At 45.8% G+C, this 24,171-nt stretch overlaps 1 protein-coding gene across 2 annotated transcripts; it reads left to right on the forward strand.

Annotated features, from left to right (window-relative positions):
- Positions 1 to 5,489: 5,489 nt before the first annotated feature.
- Positions 5,490 to 15,796, forward strand: HERPUD1 (homocysteine inducible ER protein with ubiquitin like domain 1). 2 transcript variants are annotated; one of them, XM_055551993.1, is made up of 8 exons: positions 5,491 to 5,735; positions 8,627 to 8,704; positions 8,794 to 8,868; positions 9,804 to 9,934; positions 11,800 to 11,922; positions 12,468 to 12,818; positions 14,115 to 14,220; positions 15,030 to 15,796. In XM_055551993.1, exons 1-8 carry the CDS (start codon positions 5,595 to 5,597, stop codon positions 15,192 to 15,194), a joined length of 1,170 nt encoding a protein of 389 aa, XP_055407968.1. In that variant the 5' UTR covers positions 5,491 to 5,594; the 3' UTR covers positions 15,195 to 15,796. The 2 variants fall into 2 exon arrangements, with proteins under 2 accessions (XP_055407969.1, XP_055407968.1); XM_055551994.1 differs by lacking the exon at positions 15,030 to 15,796 and having other exon boundaries at positions 5,490 to 5,735; positions 12,468 to 12,664; positions 14,115 to 14,194.
- The last annotated feature ends 8,375 nt before the right edge of the window (positions 15,797 to 24,171 follow it).

A 24,171-nucleotide genomic window follows, 5' to 3' on the forward strand; every position in this document is an offset into this window, starting at 1 on the left:
ACACATCTTTGCTTAAGTGGTAGATCTAGTCTGAAACCAGCTTGGGGAAGCTGGAGGTTTTGCTAGAGAAAAAAGAAAGAAACTAACACACAGTCGAAATTCTACTTGGAGTATAGGAAAGATTTTTTTACTTATGAAAAGGCACTATAAAACTTAAGATGAATAAACACTGTTTTTTCCTTTTCTTTTTAAAGCAAAATGCTGAACTACAATCAGAATATTTAGAAGAGGGCTGGACTGGTGGTTGTGATGAGGAACTGTGGGCTTCTGACGTTGCTTGGACCCCAGAGTTCAGCCATGATCCTGCCCGGGACGCAGGCCTGGAGGGCAGGGCCTACCTGAGTTCTGTTTGCCCTGAAGCCAAACCCAAGCAGCCAGGAGAGTCATGAACCTGGAGCTACTGTGAATATTCATGGACAAGTTTTTGTTTAAATTCCTGATTTTAACTACTTTGGATATATCCCTAGGAATGGAATTGCTGGGTCATATGAAAATTCTCTGTTTAGCTTATCAAGTGAATTAACCCCAGGTACATTTTTAAACCTTGTGAAATCTCAGATTAGCTTCCCTGATACCTCAGTTGGTAAAGAATTCACCTGCAATGCAGGAGACCCCGGTTCAATTCCTGGGTGGGGAAGATCCGCTGGAGAAGGGAAAGGCTACCCACTCCAGTATTCTTGGACTTGCCTTGTGGCTCAGCTGGTAAAGAATCCGCTGCCATGTGGGAGACCTGGGTTTTATTCTGGTCTAGAAAGTTCCATGGACTGTATAGTCCATGGGGTCACAAAGAGTTGGACCCGACTGGGCAACTTTTACTTTCATGCAGTTAACGGGGCTTCCCAGGTGGCACTAGTGGTAAAGAACCCGCCTGGCAATGCAGGAGACATGAGACTTGGGATCGATCCCTAGGTTGGAAGATTCCCCTGGAAGAGGGCATAGCAAGTCACTCCAGTATTTGTCTGGAGAATCTCATGGACAGAGGAGCCTGGCAGGCTAGAGTCAGTCCATAGCATCACAAAGAGACGGACACAACTGAAGCAACTTAGCAGGCATACACGCAATCAAATTATTTAAACTCCCCGTGCCTCCATTTCCCTAGCTGTGAGACAGCAATAACAAAAGCATTCTACTTCATTAGGTTGCTGTGAGGATCAAATGCAAAGTTCTGGAAGCTGCGTATCCAGCACCTGGTAAGCACTCCCCTGTCTTAGCCAGTAGCTCTATTCATGAACCCATCTTTGTTCCCAAGCCTCTTTCCCTCCTACCTTATTGCTGCTATGTCTTTTTCCCCCCGCATCTTTTTTCACATTTCCTTTTTAACTCTATACTAGCGCTGATCTACATTCTCTCTTGAGTGAAACACTCAGACCTCCAGACCCCAAGTCTCTTCTTCTCAAACCCAGCCTTCCTCATGGTGCGGATCCACACGTGATTCTGGTCATGTGCCTTCTACTCCTCAAAAACGTTACTGCCCACAAAATAAAACCAGCTCTCAAGGATGAGCATACAGTCTTCCCTGAGCTGGTTCCAAGAATTCTTTCCAGTCTTACCTCTTGCTGACATCATCATCATTATTATTTTAAAATAAACTCTGGGGAAATTCCCTGGTGGCTGCCACTGATTTTCACAAGGACTGTATAATTTTATACTCCTACCAGCCATGTATGAGAGTTCTGATTGCTCCATATTTTTTCAATACTTGGTGTTGTAAGAGTCTTCACTTAAAAAAAAAAAAAAAAAAGAGCTCCTCAGATGATTCAGTTTCACAATCAGGCTTAGAAACCTATAGACTGGACTTGTTGCAGTTCCCTGAATATTATTAGCTAATATTAACTGAGCACTTGCTAAGTGTCTGGCTCTTTCCCAAGATCTTATCAATGTTATATCATTTAAATATCACAACAACTCTGTGAAAGAGACAGTATTATTCTTTCTATTTTACAGATGAGGAGAGTTAGGTACAGGGAGGTTGAGTAACTTGCCTACGATCACGTAGCTCATAAGTGACGTAAATTGGGTTTGAAATAGGCACTTTGGCTCTTCATCCATCAGTTGAACTACTGACTTTTACTTGCCCATAAAAATTGTGTATAAATCCCCTATTGGGCTTAATCAGTAATTGCTGACATTGTATTTTAAAAATATTTATTTATTATTTGGCTGTGTCAGGTCTTAATTGCAGCAGGTAGAATCTTTCCTTGAGCATGAATTCTCTAGTTGTGTCGTGCAGACTCAATAGTTGTGGCACAGGAACCTAACAGGTTCCTAAGGCTTAGTTGCTCCACAGCATGTGGGATCTTAGTTCTCCTCCCTGTGATCTAACCCACGTCCCATACATTGCAAGGCAGATTCTTAACTACTGGACCACGAGGGAAGTCCCTGTCATTATTATTTTTACTCAAATCCCACTCATCCTTCAAAATTCAGGTCAGATTCCTCCTCTCTATCCAGGTTTCTGTCTCCCCCTCTCATTCTTCCTCTGTGTAATCCCTCAGTGTAACATAAGTCCTTCAGCAATGTGTGAGACTTTGGGGTTGACTTTTATTTCTGTTTTTGCACTGTCTTATCATGCTCATTATATTTCTAAGGTCACTGAGATTAGGGTCATTTCATGTTTATCTTTCTATTCCCAGCATGTTGACCTGAATTTAATGTCTTTATAAATATTGTTGCCCATCTGTATCCACGGATTCCACATCCACCAATTCAACCAACCACGGATGGAAAATATTCTGAAGAAAAAAGTTCCAAAAAGCAAAACTTAATTTACCCCCACTCTGGCAACTATTTACATAGCATTTAAACTGTATTTACAGTTATTTACATAGCATTTACATTGTATTTGGTATCATAAGTAATCTAGATATGATTCAAAACATATTGAGAGAATGGGACTCCCCTGGTGGTCCAGTGGTTAAGACTCCAAATTTTGCAGGCTTGATCCCTGGTCAGGAACTATGTGCCTCATGGCCAAAAGGTTTTTAGAAAAAATATATATGGAAGGATGTTGCATTGGTTATATGCAAATACTACACCATTTTATAGAAGCGACTTGAGCAGCGAAGGATTTTTCTATGGGATGGGGGAGTCCTAGAGCCAATCCTCCATGCATATGAGGAACAATTCTGTGCTACAGGCAGAATCACACAAGTCCTTTACAAGTTGTTGTCTCGGAGAGATAACTCAACAGGGAATCAAGAAATCCGCTTGCCTTTTCCCTAGGAAAAAACACACCCCTTTACTTTCTTTCTACTGAGTGAAAATGGATGTGCCGTTTTAAGGGGACCTGCTTCTTCTCACTGTCGGCTACAGGAAACCACGTTATGTGGCATCGTTAATTACCCAGTGAAGCTGTTATCTTCTGCCTGGCTGCCTCCTCCAAGGCCTCTGCTTGTCTTATCTGGTCTGGCCTCACTGGTCAGCTTCTCGCTAGTTGCAAGACTACCAGATCATAACCAGTCATTTTTTTCCATCCTGATGTATGAAAAACAGGGCCAGCTACATAATTTGTGAGACCGGGTGAAAAAGGAAAATGCAGGACTTCAAAATTTATTCAATATTTTCAGAAGGACATTAAACCAAGAGTAGGGCCCAACAGGTGTCACACCGGTGAAGCCTGCCTGGATGAAAAAGGGACTGAGCCCTTCTCAGCTGACAAAAACCAATCACAGAAAGTTCAGCATGGGGCCAAATAATCTCCAAAGCCTTCCACTTCCCTTCTTGGTACAAAGACTGCTGAAATGGAAACCACCCCTGTTCTGTGTTACATTAAGGCTGATTGTTATGCGTTGAACAGCGCCCTCCAATTCCCTAATAGCGCAGTTGGTCATGCAATGCAGGAGACCCCAGTTTGATTCCTGAGTCAGGAAGATCTGCTGGAAAAGGGATAGGCTACCCACTCCAGTACTGTTGGGCTTCCCTTGTGGCTCAGCTGGTAAAGAATCTGCCTGCAGTGTGGGAGACCTGGGTTCGATCCCTGGATTAGGAAGATCCCCTGGAGAAGAGAAAGGCTACCCATTTCAGTATTCTGACCTGGAGAATTCCATGGACTGTATAGTCCATGGGGTCTCAAAGAGTCAGACACAACTGAGTAACTTTCACTTTCATCACCCCCCCACCCCCACCCCATGTATGTGATTGTATTTGGAAATGGGGTCTTTGCAGATGATCAATTAAGATGAGGTCATTAGGGTAAAACCCTAATCCCATATGGCTGGTGTCCTTATAAAAAAGAGGGGGAAACTGGGACACAGAGACATGCATAAAGAAAATGATGTGAGGGCATGAACACTGGGGGCGGGGGGAGGAACGACACATGGTGACCATGAAGGCAGAAATGGCGAGGATGCCGCATCACCCCAACAAATGCCAGGGATTGCCGGCAGGGAAGAGATTCTCCCACGTTGCCTTCAGAAGAGCGAACCCTGCCCAACACCTTGATCTCAGACTTCTAGCCTCTAGAGCTGTGAGACACTTAATGCATTTCTGTCCTTAAGCCACCCCATTTGTGGCACTACATCCGCCCGGCACTACATCCGCCAACCAGACCAGGTTCCTCCTGTTCCTCTCTTGCCCTTGCCAAACTTCTGACACCTGGCAAAACAGATCCCACAAGATTGGAACAAGGATGGGCTAAGCACAATGGCAGTTTTATTTTTTCAAGACCTTTTTTTCTACAGAGAGAGGGAGGGCCTACAGCAGCAAGGTCTTTGAGGTCACTTTTTAGGATAACAAAATCCTGCCTTCCCTCCTCAGCCCGTTTCAAGGAAGCATATGTTAGTATCCTATAGACTGAGGACTTTTTCGAACAGTCCCCAGCTTAACCGGGACTGTGCCCTGCCTGCCACTCATTAGTATGATGTCCCACACTTGGGGGTGTAACTTTCAAGACTGAGGTCACAAATGAACAGGCCACATTGGCTCAGATTCCTGCATCCTTAACCCAGGAAGGATCCGCCCTTCTTCCTGGCCCTCCTAGGGCGCTGCAAACTGGGTTCGCCCAGCGGTTCTTTGAGCCGCGGCAAGGGTCGGGGTGGCGCGGCCTGCCCTGGGGGCCTGACGTCTCGGGCCACCCCTGGGAAGGGAAAGAGTAAGTGGGACTGGGGGCAAAGGGGCGGGGGTGCTGCTTTGTGAGGAAACAATTTGCAGCGGCTGCCAAACCGGGAGTCGGCAGGGACGGCCCTCCCTAAACGGCCTTGAGTAACCCGAGCCACGGAGCAAGCCAGTGTCCTCTGGGCTGAGTCGCCCCGCGCGGGGAGCACGCACCCCAGCATGGTCTCCGAACCCGGGCTCCCCAGCCGCAGCCGCGACTCCGGGTGACGCCACCGCGGCGGGTTGCATCAGCCTGAGTCCACGGGCCTTGGCCCGCCCTTCCGCCCACGGAGCTGGGCGCCGATTGGGCCACGTTAGGGCAGGGGCCTCCGCCTCAGCCAATGGGCGACAGCCACAAAGGGTTCTGTCCGCAGAGTCCGGGCGCGGGGTGTCTATAAAAGGTGCGGGAGGCGGGGGCGCGCGCCCTGGAGACTGGAATCGTCGTTGTGGGGGTTGCTGGCGGCTGGGACGCTTCCTCCCTGCTGTCTGGGGGTGCCGCCGACATGGAGCCTGAGCCTGAGCCCGTCACGCTCCTGGTGAAGAGCCCCAACCAGCGCCACCGAGACTTGGAGCTGAGCGCCGACCGCAGCTGGAGCGTGGGCCGCCTCAAGGCCCATCTGAGCCGCGTCTACCCCGAGCGCCCGGTGAGAGGGGGGCCCCGACTCCCGCTGCCAGCATCCCTCAACCCCGGCTGTCATCCTCGCAGCGCTCTTCGCGCCCCTCCCCCCTAGAGAGGCCATGTCCACCTCCCCTCTCCCCGTGCCCTTTCCCTTCGCCGGCCGGCCTCCAATGGCTGCTCCCCCCAAGTCCAGTTTCCCAGGCCTGTGGTCTCCCCTTTTTAGTGCCCTGCCGCCGTAGGCGCCCCTTGACCTGGCCCCGTGACTGTCACTTCCTCCTTCTAGGCCGCCATCGCCCCGCCTTCCTGACGGGGCGCCTTCCCCTGTCACGTCGCCTTCTAGGCCCCCAAACTCTGCCATATACCTCTCCAGACTCCTTCTCGTCCGCTAGATCTGGCTCCCAGCCTTAGCCAAGCCTCTGAAACAGAAGTTTGACCTTGGGTGAATAATTTCATCCTCCAAACCTCAGTTTTCCCCAAACGTCAGAGCGACGTGTTCCTGGTTAGGATCGTATCCGATTAAGTTAGAAAGAAATAAGGAAATAAGAAAACGTGAAGGCTGCAGAGTGAGTTTTCTGATGTGGCCTCTCATTGCGGAGAGGAGAGTGCAGGGGCTAAGCCTAGGCCAGTGGCTATAGAGAAGTATGGTGAGCGCCGGGCCGTGTGTACCTAAGGCCCCACACCCAGAAGCAAGGACGTGGCTGTTCCCCTCCCCGTCCACCTTCCGCCACGGGGGCCCCTCCCTGTGAGCTGGACTCCACAGCCTCTGCCTAGTCCCAGGGAGGAGGCTCGTGCGCTTTCTGGTAAAAGAGTGACTTAGAACGCAAATAGGTGGAAGGAACCTCCCCGAGTCTGGGTTTTAAAGACTTTGGTCCCACAATTACAGAGATTTCCTTGCTTTGTTTTGGTTGACACATCTGTCAACATCACCCTTAGCGACAGCCCTCCCTCCCCACCACGTGATGGAAGCCATGAACTGGACCTTCCTGTATTTACTTTCTACTCTAATATTATGTAAGTGTCAGCAGTGTTCTTTGCTGCCCATGGCTGTAATTCACCTCCATCAAACAGGAGAGGGCATCACGTCAGGACGAGATTGTGAAATTGTGCCTCCTTATCTGTCCTGTTGCGATTCATGGGGTCGCAAAGAGTCGGACACGACTGAGCGACTGATCTGATCTGATATGAAGCGTTACAACGTGCCACGGCTCATGGGTCAGGTTGTTTTTGCTCCGTGTTGTCAAGAAGGTGGAAGTGTGAGTGTCCCTCCTGAGCCGTTCTTTTGAAATTTACTTATTTAAGAAGCTCCCATTCTGGCACTGTTTGCAAGGTCACCATAGTTGCTTCCAAGAAACCAGGTGTTAAGCTGCTATGAGAATGGCTATTAGGTACACAAATTGGCGAGGCAGGTGTAGGCTCTTGTTGCATCATTTGGTGAAAGGCGGTGTTTTGGAAGAGAGCTTTCCTTTAGGGCTTCCGGGGGTGAGGAGCATCACTCTTATTAAGTCTGAGGACCTAAAGTTGTAAGTAAAAGGTCTCTGGGGTATGTAAATTTGTGTTTAAAAATTATGGCTGAAGCACACTCGTCGTTTGCTTTGTAATGTGAGAAGCCTTACTTTTGATAGTGGTTTGCTTAATATATTTTTCTTCAAATCAGCATTCTGGGTAAAGACACCAGTGTCGGTTCAGGCCTTTAACAGGCCTCAAATCACAGGCACCTGTGGTTTTCAAGCCTTTCCTAGTGTGGAATGCTTTAATAATGCAGGATCCCACTTATGCAATAACACTTACAAATCCAAGTGTATAGCGTTTACTTAAAAAGTTCAGTTGGTGAGAATGATGGTGAACCCAACATTCAGTATATTTCTGTAGTTTGTTATACTTGCCCAGCGTCAAAAAAAATCCTGATTTACACAGATAAATAGATACTGTTATTGTTTTGTTTTAAACAGCTTGTTTTGTATCTCTGGCTACTTCACAGGAATGGATTTATTCCAAATTTTGCATAGTTGGTTATTCTGGCAAGACTAGGTTAAGAAGTTGGTGGTGCACTCCGGTGTACTGACTTTGGTGTATATCATTTGAAGCCTTTAAGTCCAGTTTTTAAGGGAATTAAAAATAGATTTTAAAAGTGAGATCGGTATAAAAGTGTGTGGCACCACTGTTGTTTTAAAATCACTGGGATGGAGAAGAGGGTTAGGAATCTTGACTTTAGCAGCAGGTGATCTTGGACCAGTGAATTTTAGACTCCCCCCACCCCACCCCCTCCTTAGAATTGCTTGTTAAGGTGCTTCAGTCGTGTCCAACTCGTTGCTACCCTACGGACTGTAGCCTGCCAGGCTCCTCTTGTCCGTGGAATTCTCCAGGGAAGAATACTGGATTGGGTCTTCCTGACCCAGAGATCTAACCCATGTTAAAATAGGCATACTAAATATCTCACAGGGTTGTGTGGAGTGTTGCCACACAGCATCCCCTCTCTAGCTGCATTAGTATGTTGGGAAAAGTCTCTTGGAGGACTTAAGTTTATAACTGCTTCGTGTTATCTTGGGACGGTGTTCTGTGGTTTTAGTGAAGGCTAACTTTGACTTCTCTGAGACCAAAGGAGGTTTTGAAGTTGGTTGCTGTAGGAACTCCAGATTGGTGCTTTTTGTGGCAGAAAGCGGTCTCCCTAGGAGTTAAGAAGTTACGTAGGTTGCCATAGGCTTTGTGGACTGGATGTAGTTTGCCATCCTAAATTTGTTTGCATGTTAGAAATCAGTTTATTGAGAATTTTCTAAATAAAAGTATATGGGGCCTTTGGAAAAATGTACTCCTATGATGCTGGGGGAAAGAAATTTAAATATTGGTATAAAACCATGTCTTCTGTTTGGGAACTTGCAGGGCTAAGTGCTGACCTGTGCTACTCTTTCTTTCCATAAGCGTCCAGAGGACCAGAGGTTAATTTATTCCGGGAAGCTGTTGTTGGATCACCAGTGTCTCAGGGACTTGCTTCCAAAGGTATCACTTAATATTATTAACTTTTTGAATGTTTTTAAGCACTAACCAGGTTGAATTCAAGTCCTAAAGTACTTCCTTATTACTTTCAGCAGGAAAAACGGCATGTTATGCATCTGGTGTGCAATGTGAAGAGTACTTCAAAAATGCCCGAAGCCGGTGCAAAGGTATGTCTGCTTTTTCATGACTGCATGGCAGTTTGTGTCATTCAGACTGTCAAGGGAGAAATAAAGGAAGTTGGGTTAAACTCATAAGCGAGCCTTTTTATCTCTTTTTGTCTCTTCCCCAATGAGAATCAGGAATCAACTGTTATCAATACAAATGAGAGTTTACTGTAATAGAAGTAGACTGTTCTATTAGTCTTGTAGTGGAAAAGTGGAGTTCTGCAGTATACTCTTTTCTGGGACACAGTTTGACCTATAGTGGCTTGGTGTCCACTTCACCAAACTAGCAAGGCAGTCATGAATTTAGCACATAATAAATTTCTTCTAAGGAACCATTCATTTTTATAGAGTAAAAAAGTGACTATTTCCTTGGAAATTTTCATTTGTTGGGATAGGAAAAGACCACACTCTTTATAAAGACTCATGTTAAATGGTTAAAGTCCCTTGTTTTTCATTTCACAGTGTTAGTTCAAATATACTCTCTTAATATTCTAATGTGGTGATACACTCTAAATTTGCATTACAGCAGTACATCCTAAAACATCTGAATATACTAAAAGAAATACTTCAGGTCTGTGTTGTATTTATAAGCCTTATCAGTCGAATTTAATTTCTTGATTTAGTAAATTTAACACCATAAGATGAATAGAGCATTAATAGGAAGCTATTGCTTTCTCAGCAATGATAACTTCATTGGAAGATTTTAGTGAAACGACAGCATAGCTACTCCAGGAAAAAAGTATAGATTTAGTATCTCTGTATTGATACTGTGTTGAGAAAATTTCAGAATATCTTTATGTAACATTGCAGTCTGTTTGATTTTGTCAAGTTCAGAGGTCAGGGTTGAGGCATAAGCCATTCACAGCAAAAGAAGCCTTGAAGCTTGATTTCAGACAGTTGCATCAGGTCTTTTGTTCTTGTGTTCACGTTGCACTTAGGTTGCTGAATCCACAGAGCAGCCCACTGGTCTTAATCAGGGACAGTCCCCTGGGGATTCCTCAAGCGATGGTTTAAGGCAGCGGGAGGTTCTTCGGAACCCTTCTCCCTCTGGATGGGAGAGCATCTCAAGGTGAGTGTTGTCATAAAGAACATGAAGGTGCTTCAGTTGCATCAACTTGCAAATAAGCTGTGTTTGTACTATGAGTCATGGAACTTGAAAAGGGACACAGTTTTGCTTTATAAGGGCTTCACTTTAAAGATCTCTTATGTAGTTAATACATGGACTTTTAGGAACATCTAAAAAGTAGAGAGCCACATCATGCAGATCTGGCATTCCTGCTCCTGCGGGGGTGTGCCTGGCACGGCGCTGACCTCACGGTGGAGTCGGTGCTGCTGGCGGGAACAGCTGTTGTCAGCACTGTGCAGCCGCTTTGCTGAGTAGCTCTGCGCTTTGTCTGTCGTAACAGTGGGTGACCAAAGGTGAAGGTATCATTTGAGAAATGCTCTGCCAGGAACTGTGTTGGTGGAGCTAGGAGAGGGGGTGCAATTAGAGCTTTTCTTTAGAGCCAAAGCCAGAAGTGTCTCAATGGTGTGCTGTTTGTATTTCATAGCCCTTAGAACACCTTTTTAGGAAAGGTCCTATGGGAAAAAACAGTTTATTAATTATGAGTTGAAATTCTCTTACTCTCTGAGTCCCCTGCCTTCTGTTTCTTAGTTTTCCATACCTGATTGTTGCTAGTCGGGCGTTTGAGGAATAAAGAGTTGGTTTTTTTCTTAATGGAAATTTCAGATATACATGAAAGTAGAGGGAACTGTATAATGAATCTTCATGTAATGATTAAAATGTTTTGCCATACTTGCCTTATCTATTCCTCCTTTCCTTTATCCTGAGGTATTTAAAAATAATTCTCAGACATTGTCAGTTCACCCCCATATACTTCAGGATATAACTCTAAAAACCTTGTAGTTACCTTGTGTATCTGGAGTGTCCTCATCAGAGCTAACAAAAATACTTTATTCTGTCATTTCTATATGCACACTGTATCTTTTTGCAATTTTTATTGACATGGGGCTTCCCAGGTGGCTCAGTGGTAGAGAATCCACCTGCCAGTGCAGGAGATCCAGGTTCGATCCCTGAATTGGGAAGATCCCCTGGGGGAGAAAATGACAACCCACTCCAGTATTTTTGCCTGGAAAATCCCATGGACAGAGGAGCCCCAAGGGCTACAGTCCATAGCATAGCAAAGAGTTGGACGTGACTGAGCATGAACTCATAGTCGTCTTGCAGAGTTGTACCAATCTGTGCTGTATGGCAAAGTGACACAGTTATACACATATATACATTCTTTTTAAATTTTTATTTTCTATGGTTTATCACAGGATGTTGAGTATAGTTCCCTGAATTATACATTAGAACCTTGAATCTTTAAATAATTAAAAACAGTATCGTACCATGACATACTTGTATTAGAATACAATTTTAAAAGTACTCTGGGTATGGAATTTGGTTAAAATACTGTTGTCAGTGAACAAGTCGGATAATTGAATCCATTATTGGATAGATGCTCTTAAAACTGCATCTCTTTTTGACTGTATGATTTGAAAATTGAGGCTCATATCTCTGTGAATTTCACCGTCATAAAACTTGTTGATTTCATCCAACACATACTTATTCCACAAGTCTAAAATAAGGGTGGGGATCCACTCAGACTGAAAAGGTCCGGCTTGGTTGTACGTCAGGGCAATGACATGAGACCCTCGTGCTGGGCGAGGGCCCTTGTTTTCCCATGGGATCCAGACCGTGGCAGGAGGGCTTCGTCAGTACCTTCCGTGATTGTGTTGCACTGGTGCCTCGCCCGGAAATTACGTGTAACTGTCACAAAGCCCAGTCTTCTGTCTCCTTCTGTTTTGAATTCCTGATTGTGATTTAAACTTGATTTTCATTGATTCATACTAAGCCAACTCAAAACGAGCATTTTTTAACATCTGTCATAGGCCTGAAGCAGCCCAGCCGGCGTTCCAAGGCCTGGGGCCTGGTTTCTCGGGTTACACGACCTACGGGTGGCTGCAGCTCTCCTGGTTCCAGCAGATGTACGCGCGGCAGTACTACATGCAGTAGTGAGTGTTTCCCGCCGTGCTGGGTGTGGCCGGGGCTCCCGGGAATGGAAGGAGCTCTCGTCTGTGTGTCCTGTAAAGCTAGAAGTGGAGGGATGAGTGTATTTTCATTATTATCTGCAGAGTCCTGTTGTGTCTGGTTCTGTGGGCGAAACAGTGTAAATGGTAACTACTAACTTGTGTATTGACACAGGTGTGCTTGTGTGTGATCCGTGGTTTGATGACTTTATGTAGAATATGTTCCTTCCTTTTCAATTTGTGGTATCTTTAATGGTTTTTGAAATTTTTAATTTACTGTTTTACACTGTACTTTTATGGTAGCCTTGGTGTTTAATTCCAGATGAAATTTACCAAGTGGCTTCCCTTAGGAGCAGAAAAGCTTTTAAAAATATGACTGCTAGTAAAGAAGTTCTTCGCTAAGTTAAAAAAGGCATTTGTATGTCCCTACTTATAATTCTTAATAGTAAAAGATGTAAATGAGATGATGAGAACCAGCCTTCAGGATGCCTTGGTCTCAACAGTATCTGCCTCTGTTGTTTTTACCTTAGCTTAGCAGCCACTGCTGCATCAGGGGCTTTTGTCCCCGCACCAAGTGCGCAAGAGATACCTGTGGTCACTGCACCTACTCCAGCCCCAATCCACAACCAATTTCCAGCCGAAAACCAGCCCGCCAATCAGAACGCTGCTCCACAAGTGGTGGTTAACCCTGCGGCCAATCAGAATCTGCGGATGAACGCTCAGGGAGGCCCCATTGTGGAAGAAGATGATGAGATAAATCGAGATTGGTTGGATTGGACCTACTCAGCCGCTACGTTTTCCGTGTTTCTCAGTATCCTCTACTTCTACTCCTCCCTGAGCCGATTCCTCATGGTCATGGGGGCCACCGTGGTTATGTACCTGTAAGCAGATGATTTCGCTTTTATTCCCTCTTTACTACAAATTACACTATATGGTGACTCAAACCAAGTACAGACTTTCCTCTTCTGAGCAGTTTCAGTCAGTATTTAAGGAGGTATATTTAATAAGTCATTCTGGCATTTTCAGTGTAAAGAATCGATGGCTTGGTTGTGCATTGCCAACAATACAATTACATCTGTGTTGATACAAGAACAACATTCTCTTCTTTTCCTCTAGTTAAGCTACCTGCCAGGCTTCTTTCCATACGGAGGCATGGAAAGAAAAATTGTGTTTGTGTTGAATAAGAACATATTTCTCCCTTACCAGGCTACAGCTGCCTTCTAGGATGAAGGCCACTATAGTCTTAAAGGGTCAGGGAGCTGTTGCCGGCCTGGCGTTTGGCTGTATCCGTGGTGCTAGTAGTTCTCAACCAGAGTGGTTTTACATCTCCCTCTAACCCTAACCCTTACCCTCAAGACATTTGGCAGTGTTTGGGGACGTTATTCACTCTCACCGCGGGGATGATGGGGGGAGGTGGTTCTACGGGCATCTAGTTGATAGCTGCTAAACGACTGCAGTACACGGTTCAGCCCCTCAGTAAACACCCAGCCTGGGACGTCGGCAGTGCCAAAGTGGGGAAGCCCTGGCCTGCAGTGATACAGCCTTACTTGTGGTGAAACTGACTGAAGACATTTTTCCTCTATAGGAAAAATGGATTGTTTTAGTTTTTGAAAATCTTAAAAAAGAAATATTTAGAAAAATGCATTCAGTACTCACACCCAGTATTAATCATGGTTAATATTTTGTCATGTTTGCTTCAATACTTGGATTTAAGTGGATTTTCCAGATAAAACTTTTAGGTAATTTTTTGAATTCTATAGTCTGTAGAATCATATATTTAGGTGACTAAATCTAGGTCTTATTAGTATGTTATGACATATAGTCAGAGCTGTGTGTGTATTTCCTCTTTTCCTCTCTGTTCAAGTTTTCAAGTGTAAGGTTTAGTTCAGGTGAGCAAGTATGTATCGAGCACACACTGTGTGCCAAGTGCTCTTTATGCTGCTGGGCACACGATGATGAATAAGGCATGGTTTCCATAGTGACCATCAAGCACCTCACATTCCACCTGGCCTGCTAGAATGTGTCTGCAGATGGGTCTGGTTGCAAGCTTCTAATCAGGTCCTGTTCTGATGGGAGGAGGGGAACGAGGGGGACCTCATCTCATCAAGAGGGCCCTTAAATTCTTGAGTACATCTCACTCTGTTCACTAAGATGAACTTAATGTGCTTTCTTCGAAGGCATCACGTCGGGTGGTTTCCATTTCGGCAGAGGCCAGTTCAGAACTTCCCGAATGATGGTGGCCCTCAGGAGGCTGTGAATCAAGACCCCAACAATAACTTCCAGGTATGGAGCTTCCATGGAGCCCGGCGAGCCCGGTGTGAGAGCCAGGCCCTGGAGTCCTTCATCTCTAAATAACTTGTGGTTTTTCCATTTTATTAGACTAAATATTTCAAGGTTTTTTCAAATTTATTCTTAGAGCAGTAGCTATTTTTAAAACACTGTCACAAAATCTGTCAGGTATTTTTGTTATGTGGCAATTTGCATTTTGGCATATGTAAATGGTTTTTGAAGCTCACTATTTTGAGTGTTCATGCTCAGTAACAATGTATTATACCATGGAAACTGCTAATGGAGAGTTATTCTAATTAAGAGTTAGGAACATATGCCTGTCTCTCTCACAGAATAGATTTCTTGGAAAATAACATACAGAAATAGGATTTCTATAAGGCAATTTAATGCACAATCCTAAAGGAGATTCTTTTTAATATAAAGTATCACTAGTATCTGTTTTTAGAATCCAGTTTTAGTTGCTTTTTTTTTTTTTTTTAAACTCGGAACACTGCCAAAATTAGAAAAATATCCACGTTTAAATGAAGTGTCAAGCTTAATTACTAACTTAATAATAGTTGAAGATCTAGTTACTTCATTTGATACTGTGGCCAGGGATACTGAAAACCATGAGAGTGTTCAGCACAGTTGTGCTGTGGAGGCTGGAGGAGGAGCTCCGTCCAGCGTGGGACGTCATCCCCGGAGTTGTGCCTGCATCGCTTGGCTTATGGGCAGGGACGCAGGGAGTCACTCTACCCTCGCCTAATGTTATTGGGTGCTTGTCACAGTCCTAATTGTTTCTCCTTGTGGTTTATTCCCTACAGGGGGGCCCTGATCCTGAAAGTGAAGATCCCAGCCACCTCCCTCCAGACAGGGATGTACGGGGTGACGAGCAGACCAGCCCTTCATTTATGAGCACAGCCTGGCTTGTCTTCAAGACTTTCTTTGCCTCTCTCCTTCCAGAAGGCCCTCCAGCCATAGCAAACTGACGGTGTTTCCTCTCTGGCTGCTGGAGGCTTTGACAGGAGTGGACTGGATCATCTGATTCTGGCTCGATTTCCTTACCTGGACGTGGCAGTGGCACAGAAATAGTATAAGAATCTACAAAGAGGATGATATGCTTTTGTGATTAAGCAAAAGCAGAAAGTAAGACATGAAGCCATGATACAAATTGATGAACAAAAAATGCCTACAGGCTTCTCATGTCTTTATTCTGAAGAGCTTTAATATATACTGTTGTAGTTTAATAGGCATTGTAAGTAGAAGGCATTAGTTTCGCATGTTTATGCCTGAGGAACTTTTCCAGATGTGTGTGTCTGCATGAGTGTTTGTACATAGATGTCATAGACGCAGAAACGGTTCTGCTGGTACGATTTGATTCCTGTTGGAATGTTTAAATTACACTAAGTGTACTACTTTATATAATCAATGAAATTGCTAGACATGTTTTAGCAGGACTTTTCTAGGAAAGACTTATGTATAATTGCTTTTTAAAATGCAGTGCTTTACTTTAAACCGAGAGGAGCTTTGCAGAGGTGAAAACCTTTGCTGGGTTTTTTGTTCAATAAAGTTTTACTATGAATGACCCTGGCAGAGACTCCTTTCATCTTAGTTGTTTACTCTGTGCCTGTCGCCACTGGGTGGTCAGCAGTTGAGTTGCTGATTTTTGAGTAATTGAATATTTTGCTTCTTTTTATAAGAGGACCATTTGTACTGATTAAGAAGATAAGGTAAAGCCACGGACGTTTCAACTTACTGAGATTACGCTTGTGTTTGCCCTGCACTCCCCATTTCCTGATTTAAATAATATTGGCTTATGTTGTAACCCATCAGCATTAAATTCCCCCGATTTAAAGTTAGTGGCTTTAAGTACTTTTCACCTGCTCACATGTCATGCTGAGCTTTACTCTTGGACTTTAAGTATTATTTTTGAGACTAATCTGAAAAGTAAAGTGCTGTGTATTTTTCACATGAATGATGCTGTGGGTAGAATGCTAAAGGCCTGGGACTGTTGTTTTCAGCAAAGTAAATCAGCTTCTTGTGTCATGGTCACGATCATTTATTTACGGCTGCACTAGATCTTTGTTGCTTTTTTTTTGCACAGGCTTTCTCTGGTTGCGGCGAGCGGGGCTGCTCTTCACTGAGGCGTGAGGCTTCTTCCTGAGGTGGCTTCTCTCGTGGAGCGCAGGCTCTAGGCTCGCGGGGCTGCTCTTTGCTGCAGTTCGAGGCTTCTTCTGAGGTGGCTTCTCTCGTGGAGCGCAGGCTCTAGGCTCACGGGGCTGCTCTTCGCTGCGGTGCGAGGCTTCTTCTGAGGTGGCTTCTCTAGTGGAGCACAGGCTCTAGGCTCACAGGGCTGCTCTTCGCTGCAGTGCGAGGCTTCTTCTGAGGTGGCTTCTCTCGTGGAGCGCAGGCTCTAGGCTCGCGGGGCTGCTCTTCGCTGCGGTGCGAGGCTTCTTCTGAGGTGGCTTCTCTCGTGGAGCGCAGGCTCTAGGCTCACGGGCTTTAGTAGTTGCAGCACGCAGCCTCGGCAGTTGCGGCTCATGGGCCCTAGAGCTTTCGGGTTTCAGTAAGTGCAGCTCGCAGGCTCAGTAGTTGTGGTTCACGGGCTTAGTTGCTCCGCAGCATGTGGAACCTTCCCAGATCAGGCATCAAACCTGTGTCCCCTGCACTGACAGACAGATTCTTATCCATTGCGCCACTAGGGAAGTCTTGGTCATGTTCATGTAAACATCACTGTTTACAATGATGACTGGAAACATCATTGACATCCAGTAAACATTCCCTGAACAATTCATAGCCAGATACTGGGTAGAGGCAAAGCTGTTGTATGTATGTGTTTGTGTGTGAGCACGCATGGTCAGTCACTAAGTCGTGTCTGACTCTTTGCAACCCATTGACTGTAGCCCATCAGGCTCTTCTGTCCATGGGATCTTCCCAACCCAGGGTTCGAACTGGTGTCTTCTGCACTGGCAGGTGGATTCTTAACCACTATCACCACCTGGAAAGGACTCCAATTTTATCTATGACTGTGCTTTAAAAAGCTAACCAAGATAATCATGTAAGGAGTAAAATAAAATAGCATAGAGTTTGAAATAACACCAGACCTCTGGAACCAGAGGACTGACCAGTCAGGAGACACTGATGATTAACGAGTTACAAAGGCGATATTTGCTTGAAGGAAGAAGCAACTCGAGACTGGAGGTTCTACAGTTTTACGAGTGAGAAGTGGGTGATGGGAGGAGACTGAGGAGCTGCAGAGAGGGGTCACCGCCAAAACGAGAGTGCAGAGGTGAGACTCCCCTCCCGCCATGGAGCTGGATTCCTGGCATACTTGGCCATTGATCAAAGTGGTCATTAAGAGTTGATACGAGGTCATTTTAAAAATCCTGAGTGGAGAAGCCTATCGTCTTATGGAGCAGGAGCAGCATCGCTTGGAAAAGACGCCCGGAACCCCAGGCAGCTGGCAGTGCTGGGCTCCTGCTTTTGAAGTGGTGAGGCCACTCACTCTCCCTGTGGTGTCCTGTTGCATCAGTTAAACTCCGGATTCCACAGGCCCAGAATAGTTCCAGGAAGGTGCTCCTAAGGACAGCTGACAAGGGTTCAGATTGTCCCTAGCCACATTAAGAGAGGAGCCTTCAGACAAGAGTCAAGGTTTAAAGACTTGTGATGGGTGTGAGATATGGCGGAACTGTTTCTACGACAGTTACTAAATGTGCACTCACAAGAATGTACTGCATACCACTGTTAACACTTGGGAAATTGTTGGTTTGAGTCTCTGTTGTTAAGTAGCAATTAAAAAGCTGAAAGCATAAACCAAAAAAATTCCCAAATGTTAGCTCAGGCCGTCATTGCTTTTTAAGTGTGTCTTTTCCAAGGTGTGTTTTCTTGAACCCCAGTTCTATAGAAGGAACACTCCAGAAAATGAGCTCGTCCTCAGTCGCTCAGTTGTGTCCAAGTCTTTGCAACCCCATGGACTGTGCCCACCAGGCTCCTCTGTCCCTGGGATTTTCCAGACAGGAAGGCTGGAGTGGATTGCCATTTCCTTCTCTGGGGGATCTTTACCACCCAGGGATTGAACTGGCGTCTCCTGCGTTGGCAGGCGGATTCTTGACCACTGAGCCACCTGGGAGGCCCCAGGAAAAGGATCTCACAGCCAGGTAAATCTGGAAGCCGCAAGTCGACACAAGTTGGTGGGTTCCTTCACTGCAGGGCTCTGAGGGCATTTACCATACTGTTGTGCGTTCGAAGGAGGGTGTGTGGTCTGTGGCTTCTCCCTTCTGTGGACCTGCCCAGGACTGAAAAATGTGCCACAGCTGAGGAAATGCAGTTGCTGCTGCTGCTAAGTCACTTCAGTCGTGTCCAACTCTGTGCGACCCCAGAGATGGCAGCCCACCAGGCTCCCCGGTCCCTGGGATTCTCCAGGCAAGAACACTGGAGTGGGTTGCCATTTCTTCCTCCAATGCATGAAAGTGAAAAGTGAAAGTGAAGTCGCTCAGTCATGTCCGACCTTCAGCAACCCCATGGACTGCAGCCTTCTAGGCTCCTCCATCCATGGGATTTTCCAGGCAAGAGTACTGGAGTGGGGTGCCATTGCCTTCTCCGGGAAATGCAGTTAAGTTACTGTTAATGGACAATTTGTTTGGCATTCTATGCAGCAAACAGGTGCTTGGTGAGAAGTAATGTTATACATCCATAATGAGCAATGGAGGTAAATACTCTAGATGTCTAGGGAGGGGATCAGAAGCCAAGCGGATCTATGGTCTGGCTAATAGAGAAAGGGTCCAAGTCATCTTTGTCAGAAGAAGCTCTTTCACCCATTTCTAAGGGAGTTAACCCTTTGGGTGAAGAAACTGTAATGGCCTCCCCGAGGGAATTCCTTTGAGAGAAGCGGCCGAGTCTTCTCAGGACCTACACCTCCCCCACCTCCCTTTGCTTCTACATCTACTATCAGACTCAAGTCCCAGCAGGCCTCAAGAAGTGAACAGCTCTGTGCGGCACACCTGAAGAACTGCATGATTTTTCCGACTTATATGGCCAATTCCAGGGTGGGGTGAGAATGGGTATTATTAATGGGTGCGGGCTAGTGGTGGAAGCAACAGCAAGTTGGATCAGGCTGGATTTATTTTTTGTTAATTTTTTAAAATTTATTTTTGACGATGCTGGTTCTTCGTTGCTGCGGGGCTTTCTCTGGTTGCGGTGAGTGGGGCTACTCTGCAGCCACAGCGCAGAGGCTCCCTATTGTGGTGGCTTCTCTTACTGTAGAGCCCAGGCTCTAGGCTCGTGGGCTCAGTAGTTGCCCTGTGGCATGTGGGGCCTTCCCACACCAGGGATCAAACCTATGTCCCCTGCCTTGGCAGGCAGACTCTTTGCCACTGAGCCACCAGGGAAGCCCAGGCTGGATTTACTAACAGTCCACTGAGTACAGATTCTTTTTTTTTTTTTAATTGGAGCTTAATTACTTCACAACATTGTAGTGGTTTTTGCCATACATTGACATGAATCAGCCATGGGTGTACATGTGTTCCCCATCCTGAACCCCCCTCCCACCTCCCTCCCATTAAGCGGAGATTCTGTTTGTTTCAGCGTGAAAAATGAGAAATGGTTCTGATAGTTAAGATGGCTGAAACATAGACTGAAGGGCAGCCCACACTAGGGAAGCTGAAATGACAGAACTACCTTGGTATACGCAGAAGGTATTCATCATAGGGAGATAGCCATGTTGAGTGTGAATTTATTATGTCAGACCTGCTCACCCACCCTGGGAGGGTCCAGAGGGCACACCTTTCACCTGTAGCCCACTGGGCTCCTCTCTCCATGGGATTTCCCAGGCAAGAAGACTGGAGTGGGTTGCCATTTCCTTCACCAAGGTAGTAATACAGTACTTTTATTATTATTATTTTATATTTTGTCATCATGATGTGTTTTACTTATTTTTGAATGTCTTGGCCACCCCCTGTGGCATGTGGGATCTTAGTGCCCCCAACCAGGGATCGAACCTACACCCACCCCTGTACTGGAAGCACAGATGCCCAACCAACCACTGGACCAGGGAAGTCCCTACAGCATTTTTAAATTAAGGTATGTACTGTTTTATTAGACATAATGTTATTCCACACTTAATAGACTATGGTATAATGTAAACATAACTTTTATGGGCTTTGGGAAACCAAAAAGTTCGTATGACTCACTTTATTACAATATTTGCTTTATTGCAGGGGCCTGGGACTGAACCCACAGTATCTCCGAGGTGCGCCTGTACTTGGCAACAGGCAGAATCCCCACACTGGTTCCCTCACTTATGGAGTGAGGCTTATTATGGAAAACCAAGTGGAAGTCACGAGAACTACCTGCACCCAGGAAAATGTACACGGAGACCAATACCACATGCCCAGAGGGACCGCAGAGATCAGCGCCACCATCGAGGACTTAAGAGATGCAGCGGTGCTGAGCCCACATCTTTGTTCAACCCTCATTCTCTGCAGAAGACAGGTGGGTCATGGAGGATGACTTTTGTTGTTCAGTCACTCTGTCGTATCCGACTGTTTGCAACCCCATGGACTGCAGCACACCAGGCTTCCCTGTCCTCCATCTCCCAGAGCTTGCTCAAACTCATGTCCATTACATCCGTGATGCGCTTCAACCATCTTCTCCTCTGTCATCCCCTTCTGTTGCTGCCTTCAATCTTTCCCACCATCAGGATCTTTTCCAATGAGTCAGCTCTTTGCATCAGATGGCCAAAGTATTGGAACTTCAGCTTCAGCATCAGTCCTTCCAATGAATATTCGGGGTTGATTTCCTTTAGGATTGACTGGTTTGATCTCTTTGCAGTCCAAGGGATTCTCAAGAGTCTTCTCCAACGCCACAGTTCAAAGGCATCAATTCTTTGGCACTCAACCTTCTTTATGGTTCAGCTCTCACATCCGTACATTACTGGAAAAATCATAGCTTTGACTATACGGACCTTTGTCAGCAAAGTGATATACTTTTAATACACTGTCTAGGTTTGTCATAGCTTTTCTTCCAAGGAGCAAGTGTCTTCAATTTCATGGCTGCAGTCACCATCTGCAGTGATTTTAGAGCCCAAGAAAGTAAAGTCTCTCACTGTTTCCATTGTTTCCCCATCCATTTGCCATGAAGTGATGGGACCGGATGCCATGATCTTCGTTTTTTTAAATATGTGGACATAGGTGATCATAAATTGATTTTCACTGGTGACTGGAGGTGTTGACTCCATTTGCAGCTGCTCTTCCGTGTGGTCTCATTACTTGAGCAAATTACACATCCCCTGGTTCCTGGTTTACAGCTACTGACCCAAAAAGTGCTTTTTCCTTAATACCTGTTAGTTAAAACCATGAGAAGCAGTTTCTTTCAGTTGGCCAGACCAAAAATACTCATTCACCATCCTGCCTCGGGTGTGTCAACTCTGCTGCCCAATGTAATTACAATTTGGTCTGCAGGGACCTTGATCACCTTTTCCTTCCACAAAATATCCCACCGGCTGAACACTGATGATAAATGGGAATTCCATCTAGCGAGCAAGAAGTAGTGACGATTAAGATATTTGCATTGTCAGATGGTGGGAAATAAATTCCAAAAAGAGTCAGAGGCCTTCCACCTCAGTGAAATTTCTAGTGATACAATGATTGGGTGCATGTCAAGATAGGTTTTTTCAGACAAGTTATTGACATCCTGCCCCTCCTACAGCCAAAAAAACAGGCACAACATATAATTGTCCTCTGGATTTTGGAGCAATGTAGTCCTCATTTGGGTGTGTCACTCTGGCTTATTTACTTTCAGGCCCAAGTGACCTGAAAAGCTGCCTGTTTTGAGTGGGGCCCAGAGCAAGAGAAAGATTGGCACCTGCTATTCGCTGCAGATAAATCCCTTCCCTTCTAAGTAACTGCTGAGCCGTTGGATTTACACCTGCGATGACCCTATTTCCAAAGACGTTCACATCCCGAGGTTCTGGATGGGCACAAACTTGGGATGCAATTCAACCCACAACAGGGAGAAGCACTTCCAGGAGACACAACAATGACTCCATCAAACTCGGAGCTCAGCTCCCCGGCCACTTCAGGCTCTCATGCCTCCAGAATCAACAGGCAGAGAAGGGCGTTATCCTATTGGCTTGGCTGGTTGAAATGACTATCAAGAGGAGATTGGGCTGCTACTACACAAATGAAGATAAGGAAGAACATGGCAATACAGGAGATCCTAAGGCTACCCTGCCTGTAGGAAAATCCAATGAAGGCAGGACTACTAATGGCCCTGACTCTTCAGAAATGAAGGTTCGGTCACCCCAGCAGCCCTGACCAGCTGAGGTGGCTGCTGAGGGTGTGGCATGGGTAGTGAAAACAGGAGTTGTAAATAGCAACTGCATCTGCGTGACTAGTTGCAGAAATGAGGCCTGTAATTATGAGTATTTCTTCCTCAATTTGTTGGGCTGTGTTGGTAGCTTCATACACAGACTTGTATATTATGGATAGATATATAGTCCATATAAAGTAAATATTTTTGTCTTATCTCCTTGTCATGTAACATAAGATGAATTAAAAATAGTTAGCTTTACATCACAGAATGTTTTCTTTCTTTAGCCACGCAGCATGTGGGGTTCTAGTTCCCTGACCAAGGATCAGCAGGATTCCCTGCAGTGGAATCGCAGAGTCCTAACCACCAGACCACCAGGGAAGTCTCCCTTAAATCATAGGATTTAAGTTACAAGATCTCATAGACAAGAGTGACCATCAACCAAGGACTTGGCATCCTCTCCTGGGGAAAGGATCAGTGTGTTTGGATTACAGGCAGGATAGTCACATCATATTCAGTGGAAGCAAGGCTTTGTTACTGACTTTATCTGGAGGTAAGTGTGGTTTAAGAGTGTGAGGGTACCTAGCTGATAAAGGGTGGACTGGGCTAGGCCCAGTTATTCAAACACTAATCTAGGTGTTGCTGGGGGGTTATCTTGCAGATATCATTAACACCTACAATCAGCAGACTTTAAGTAAAGGCGATTATGCTCTACATCTGAGCTGGCCTCATCCAACTAGGTGAAAGATCAGAAGAGCCAAGCTGAGGTTTCCATTAAGCCTGAGGCCCACAGCATCAAGCTGCTTCTCAAAAGTTTCCAGCCTGCTGGCCTGTCCTAAAATGTCAGGCTCACCCAACCAGCCTCTACAATCACATAAGCCCATTCCTTGAAAGATAGAAACAAGCAAATAATTAATCTCCTATGAATTCTGTTTCTCTGCTAGAACCCTGGCTGATAAAGGGTCCCAGCTCGGGAGGTTAGGGGCCCCACTCCTCAGCCTTATGCACCATACTGGCCAATGGGGTTTGCTGCCAGCAGGCTGTCGCTTGTTTAGAATCAGGTGCCTCCCTAGGCTCTGCCTGAGACCAAACACACATGGGGGCCGCTCCTTACAGGCTTTGCTCTGTGCCTCGCCAGGAAGATTTCCTATTCCCAAAGTGGCAGGGCAGGCTTGTGGGAAAAGGTAGAAGCAAGTTCTCCACTGGAAGCAGGTCCTTAGGGTGGAAGGGGTGGGAGATAAATGGTAGCTGTCTCCGACTTGGCACCTCTAAGAATGACTTTGCCCACAGTGGTACCCAGGGATCCAGAGGCAGCTGACTTTGTGCTGCCTCTTGTATTCACGCAACCCTGAGTGTGCAAAAGCTTGTGTTTCCTGCTGCATAGCTGGCCAACAAGCACGCAGCCAGGCGCATGTCATGGGGTCAACACGCAGTGACGCACTCAGGACCTTCCTGGTGGCAGGTGTGCCCGCCCTCATGGAGCTTACATCCTGGCAGGACCACAAAGACTAAACAAGGAAACCAGTGGACGCAAAACAACAAGGATTGGGGCGGGGGAAGCATAGAAAGAAAAAATAATGGGGTGAGGGATATTTTAGAGAGTGGTGTGTTTGGAGAAGATCAAGTGGTTAGACAGTGGTCAGGGAAGGCCTCTGAGAG

The sequence above is a fragment of the Bubalus kerabau genome, chromosome 17 (genome assembly GCF_029407905.1).
Source record: "Bubalus kerabau isolate K-KA32 ecotype Philippines breed swamp buffalo chromosome 17, PCC_UOA_SB_1v2, whole genome shotgun sequence".
Classification (NCBI taxonomy): domain Eukaryota; kingdom Metazoa; phylum Chordata; class Mammalia; order Artiodactyla; family Bovidae; genus Bubalus; species Bubalus kerabau.

Excerpts from the sequence above, each read along its gene's own strand:
- HERPUD1 (XM_055551993.1), top strand. The coding sequence starts at position 5,595 with ATGGAGCCTGAGCCTGAGCCCGTCACGCTCCTGGTGAAGAGCCCCAAC. Across the intron at positions 8,869-9,803 it reads TGCCCGAAGCCGGTGCAAAG|GTTGCTGAATCCACAGAGCA; the intron begins GTATGTCTGCTT and ends CGTTGCACTTAG. Across the intron at positions 14,221-15,029 it reads ACCCCAACAATAACTTCCAG|GGGGGCCCTGATCCTGAAAG; the intron begins GTATGGAGCTTC and ends TATTCCCTACAG.